This window comes from Pygocentrus nattereri, chromosome 8, assembly GCF_015220715.1.
Source record: "Pygocentrus nattereri isolate fPygNat1 chromosome 8, fPygNat1.pri, whole genome shotgun sequence".
NCBI lineage: Eukaryota > Metazoa > Chordata > Actinopteri > Characiformes > Serrasalmidae > Pygocentrus > Pygocentrus nattereri.
Genome location: NC_051218.1, coordinates 34165416 through 34171415, shown reverse-complemented (window position 1 = coordinate 34171415; position 6000 = coordinate 34165416). Strand labels below are relative to the sequence as shown.

The following is a 6000-nucleotide window of genomic DNA, read 5'->3' as shown; positions in this document are numbered from 1 at the left end:
ACCTCTTACTCTACACTGCAAATTTGTAGAAAAGTTTTCTCAAAATAATTGGGTTTGGTACAAACAAAGATCAGGACAGGAACCTCAGGAAGTGGCAGTGAAGTTACCCACTAGAGACCCCACTCTTTCATCAGACTCAAAAATCAGATTCAAAATAAACCAGCATTTTTCTCTGACTATTGAACAAACTACTAAAGATGATGAAGGAATGTACTTCTGTGGAAAAGGAGATGAAAAAACCATTACATTTTCTAATGGTACATTCTTAGCAGTGAGAGGTAATAAAATGACTGTTTTGTACATCATTTTTGTCTCACATATACACTCATGTAGAACTTTACAACAATAGAAATCTTTTATGAAATGTTTGTATAGTTCATTTTATTATACTCAATTTTTTATGACGTCAATCAAATTGACACTGTATTGAATTTTCAGTGTTTACATTGTGCCTGTGTGTACAATAATGATATATTGTATACATAAAAAGCCAATTGATTACCACAATACCCTGTTTGTAGTGCTTCAATATTGATGCATTTTGAAAAAAAAAATCTTTAATAATAATGTTAATCTTTAATAATTTACAGTCTAATGTGTGACTGAAAAGCCAATATTCACTAAATTCTTATGTCAGCTTGTATCGACCAGGTAAACCCCAGTTTAACATATCAGTGCTCCAAACTCCAGCATGGGGGTCAGTTTCTCCAGGAGAGTCGGTCACTCTGCAGTGCACGGTCCTCTCTGAGATCAGAGCAGCAGATCTCCGAGTGCTCTGGTTCAGAGCTGCTGCAGGACAATCCTTTCCTGAAATCATTTACACTCATCAGAACAGCAGCAGCCGTCAGTGTGAGATCAGCTCTTCTACAAGCTGCTCTCTGTATGAGTTCTCTAAGAACATCCTCGACCAGCACCACACTGGAACTTACTACTGCGCTGTGGCTGCTTGTGGGAAGATCATTGTTGGGAATGGAACATCCGTAGAACTGAGTAAGTTTTGTAGGGTACAATTAGTAATGTTTGTATATATGTCAATATAATACCTGTTTATTTACTGTTGACATCAATTAGAACATTTCTATGTAACTCAGTTTTTGAGATGTAAACAAAGTCAATCAGAGTGGTGTAATGTGAAATGATAAAGAAAAGTATTGGCTCAGAATTCTTTACAGTGGTGACGATAAAAATCAGGGGTTGTGATCACAAAATCTAATTCAAAAATGTATATATTGGGGGGGGGGTGCATCTTTTCTCATAACACCCTGCATGTATTTAAATACAAATAAAAAATAAATAAATAAAAATGACAAGAACAAAACAAAACAACAGCTTCAGATAACTGGTTCCTATCACCACCACTGTGAACTATACAGACTGAGACCTGTTTCTCAAAAATGCACCATTTCACAGCAAATTACTTTCTATTGTCTTGTTTAATTATCCAAAATATTTGGGGGGAAAAGGGACATTTTTCATTATTGGGACAAAAATCTGTTTAACAGTAATAAAATAAATGTGATATAAAAGTCTAGCTAAACAAGATCAGATGGCGAATGGATTTTGAGTCTTGAACTTTGTATTCAGTATGTTGTTAATTCCTCTCTTACTGAAGATCCTGTAGATCCTGTAATGCTGACTCTGGCAGTTTTCTCAGCAGTGTGTGTGGCTGTAATCTGCGCTCAAACCATTTTAATCCATAAACTGAGAAAATCTGAACACGGCGCTGGTGGTAAGTGTTCATTATGAAATGAAGCTGAACATTTTATTAGAGAAAAAATAGAAAATATTGATAATATTACTAATACGTTTAGCCTCATTAAACTGTATCTGGAGGTAATTGTGAAGTTTTATCTCCTCTACAGAGAAAGCTCAGGAGGGGGCTGTGAGTGAGCGGACCACCAGACAGGTACTCTTTATACACTTACTCTTTAAACTACATTTTCCACTAAAGATTTCAGTTCAAATTTCAACCAGAGACAAAGCTGACCATTTCTGTTTTTTGATTTATGATCAAACATGCAAATTATTCTGTAGAAGTCTTTTTTAGTTCATGTACATAATAAAATACACAGATAAATCCATTCAGTCATCAGTTAAGAAAAAGGATAAGGGAAACATAAAACATCAATATAAGGAAAATTATTTAATAATCTGTATTCAAACCTACAGTACATACAGATAATTATCATTTTTGATCCATTTATAATATAAATTCAACATTTTTCTCACAATCTCAGAGCAGCACAGCATCATCAGTTTAGCAGAGCCTTTAACTGTTGGCAAAGCTTTATTTTTATGTATATATATTTCTGGTTTATTAAATTATTGTTCTTTGTTCAGTTAAGCACTTCTAGTTTATTCACTCTGCATTAAGTTTCATTCACTATGACCTAAAATGCATTATTAGTTGTAATATTGAAAAAAAAAATCTCATAATAGAGTCATATGCAAGTGGTTTGACACCCTTGAGCAAATTACAAGTTTTGTTCATTGTCTATTAACCTATTGGGAGAAAACAAATGTACAAACAAATAATCAAACAAGCAAAAAGATGAAAAAACATATAATGTGCCATAGCACAGGCCAGATTTTATACTTAACTTTTACTTTTGAAACTTGTTAAATTAATCAAATAAACAGTAATTGTGCATTAAAGCAGAGTGAGGCAATTTTCAGAGTTAATTATTTTGGAGCTACTAAGTGTTTAATATAAATAATACATCAAAATGTGTTCCATGTTCTAAAGAGCAGCTTAGATTTTCACTGATTAGAGGCTAAAAAGTGCTAAACATGCTTCACTGAGTTTGTGGCCCATATTATAAAGCAAAGATCATTTCATGGAAAGTGTTTTATAGTAAATTTCAGACAAAGTGTAGATGAATTAGACATGCCTTATTAAATTAAAATGAATTAAAATTAAACATAACATTTAAATATTCTAAAAAAATTAATATTGATGAAAATTGACTTATTGAAAACTTTTTCATGTTGTGTTTTAGCTTTATTGAATGCTTTAATGAACTCTTTTTAGGTTTAATGAAGTCCAGTTTTTTTACTGAACACAGTATCTATGGCCGGCACTCTCAGAAAAAATGTATAAAGCTGTCAATGGGGCAGTATTCAAGGGTACATCTCAGTGCCTTTAGTCAGGGAGCACATTGTATTGACTCCACACACTGTGTCTCGTCTCCAGGCCTTTATTTTACAGTTGTGCTAAAACATTTGGCTATGAAAAGATAAAAAATATTTGTACTTTTTCACCTGGGAAAATTACCTTACAACCACTGTTGAACCTTTAAGGGAACATTTAAACTGTTTGCACCTTGATTAATGAAAGATTTATCTGAACAGAACCTTTATTTCTAACAGTGTACGAGCATACAGTCTTAACAATATTACGCTAATGCAATGTGAATTTTGATAAAAGTAATATATTTTACATGGACTTAGGCTGTTTACTGTGTGATATTACATCTAATTATGCTATTATATGTGATTTTCACAAAACAGACCAGTTACATAGTAAAACGGGCTAGTAATAGAAGGATAAAATATGTCTAATTTGAGTTTATTGAACACAGAAAAAGAAATTAATCAATGCCCAAATATTAGGTCAGTTAAAATAATCTCTGGTCTTGCTCAAGGGCAAGAGTTTCACAGTCTATCTTATATTTGAAAGATGTTTACATAATTATTTATTCTCAGTTTATTGTTGGAGAACACATTAATATTCTAAAGGATTATACATTGATTGCATTAGTCAGTGTGTAGATATTCTATAGAAAACAGGCTCTTTGATTTTCATCAGGCAACTTAAAGTAGTTCAGTAAATATTGTCATGTATTAATAACAGATTTGTCTGTAAAAAAAAAAGTTTTCTTATATTTTTCTGTAGATGATGATGTTTATTTCTCACAGGAGCAGAACACTGAGAACCTGCATTACGCTGCCATCCACATCAAAGAGAAGAAAGCCAAAGGTGGGAGAGTGAAGAGAGAACAGCCTGAAGACGTTATTTACTCTCACGTGAGAAGCTCCAAAGCTGCTGCTCAGCGCTCACATCGGTAGATTCCTAAGATGGTCATGAGTGAAGATTTGGACCTTTTCACTCCTCAAATGAGCTCCAGTCTTTAATCTGTCACTGTTTATTTCTTGTTAGTGATTGTTCTGTTGACTGAAAGTCTCGATTCTCTGAAGGATGACGTGAAAACTCAGCTTTAGGGTGTGTGGTCACTGTGATCACACAGACTGATGTTGTCTGATATTCAGCTCTATTCATAGAAGTGTAGTGAAATTTTGAGATAAGCGAACTACGGCTGAAATAATGCTCGAATGATCACAGTGGTATGCAAATGTTTGGGCACCCCTGGTCAAATAACGTGTTGTTGATTTTGTGAACATAAGTTTCACTGAAATGTCACTGAACATAAGTTCCACAAGTTTCTGAAATTGGGGAAAAAGAAACACAAAACGTTGTCTGTGCAAAAGTTATGGAGCATGACATGTAGATTAATTAGACAATGTTTTTCTCCTGTTTGTTCAACTCAGCAAATAAACAGAAATTTGGTGCAGAAATGGGATAGAATGTGTTAATTTATTTCCACTTAGATAATCAAATAAACAGGACCATAACTTTAGACAAGTACCGAATTTTCTTTAAGGGAATATATTTCAAAAGAACACATACTAATATATGAAATATATTTAATTAAATATATCTCAAAAGAACACTTAGTAACAATACTGTTATTTTTACTTAGTAATTTCATTACTTTTCAATGTTTCAATGTTATATAAGTTGAAACCGTATGATGTCAATGTAAGAGTAAAAAATATATATGCACTATTAAATTATATCATACAGTATGTACAAATAAATCACTGAAGATCACAGATTAAAGCATTTTTGATATTCATGCCACATTTTAATTAAACCACCCATGTTGCTATTTTCTCTTCAGTACAGATTTCACATGTTTCATTTTAGCATTTAAGAATATTAATAAAACCAATTCCAAAAGTTTTGGGACAGTAGGTAAAATGCAGAAAACAGAAAGTGGTTTATGAACGTACTCATATTCAACCTGTATTGAAAAGAAAACAGTACAAAGACAAGATGCTTTATATTTGTTTCTTATCCATACATCATTATTTTTTGTAAATATACAGCCTTTCAGATATTATTACATGTTCTTAGTTTTTCCTAGCTTTACATAATTTGAAAACTCAACTGCATTTTAATATGTCACTTTGGATAAAAGCGTCTGCTAAATGTAAATGTAATGTAAATGTAATGTCCAAAATGTTGGGACAAGGTCAGTTTAAGACAAGAAACATGATTAAATGTTCAAAAGTATTTGTTGTTTTGTTTGTTTATTTCTTTGTTTCTGGTGATGTAATCATACATGCTCTGTATGAGTGAGGATGGTCAAGGCTCGCCACGTTAATTAAAAATTACATCAGAAAAATCCATCACTGTAAAAATAAATGTTTCTCTGTGAGTGATTGTGAAGATTTTATGTATTTCACCCTCTACAGTGTATAATATCACCTAAAGATTCAGAGAATCTGGAGAAATCTCTGTGGGTGAAGCGAATGGAATATTACAACTGAAGGCCTGTGACCTTTGTCTTTTCAGACAACACTACATGTTTCCATGATAGGCCACTGGGGCTCAGGAATACTTTGACAAACTGATGTCAATAAACACTGTCACTGCATCCACTAATACAGGTTAAGAATGTATTATGTACTGATGAAGTCAAATGACAATAATACACAGAAAAGGCACCGGCTTCTCTGAGCTCCTCTACTTGTTCTACTTGTTTTATATAATGTTCAAATGTTCAGGCTGGATCTGTAGCAAAAATATTCAGCTGAGCTGCTTATAGCTTAGCATTAACATACTACTAAGAACTCTATAGAGGTGCTTGTAGATGTCAGCACTAATATACTGACGTCTTTCCCCTCATTTTTCACCAGGTTTAGGTATTTATGGCC

At 33.0% G+C, this 6000-nt stretch overlaps 1 gene segment (V, D, J or C); it reads left to right on the top strand.

The window, feature by feature from the left end:
- Positions 1 to 208: 208 nt before the first annotated feature.
- LOC119263824 lies at positions 209 to 4068 on the top strand. The segment is given in 4 exon segments: positions 209 to 278; positions 652 to 990; positions 1863 to 1906; positions 3919 to 4068. Coding segments are annotated over 4 exon segments (603 nt in total).
- The last annotated feature ends 1932 nt before the right edge of the window (positions 4069 to 6000 follow it).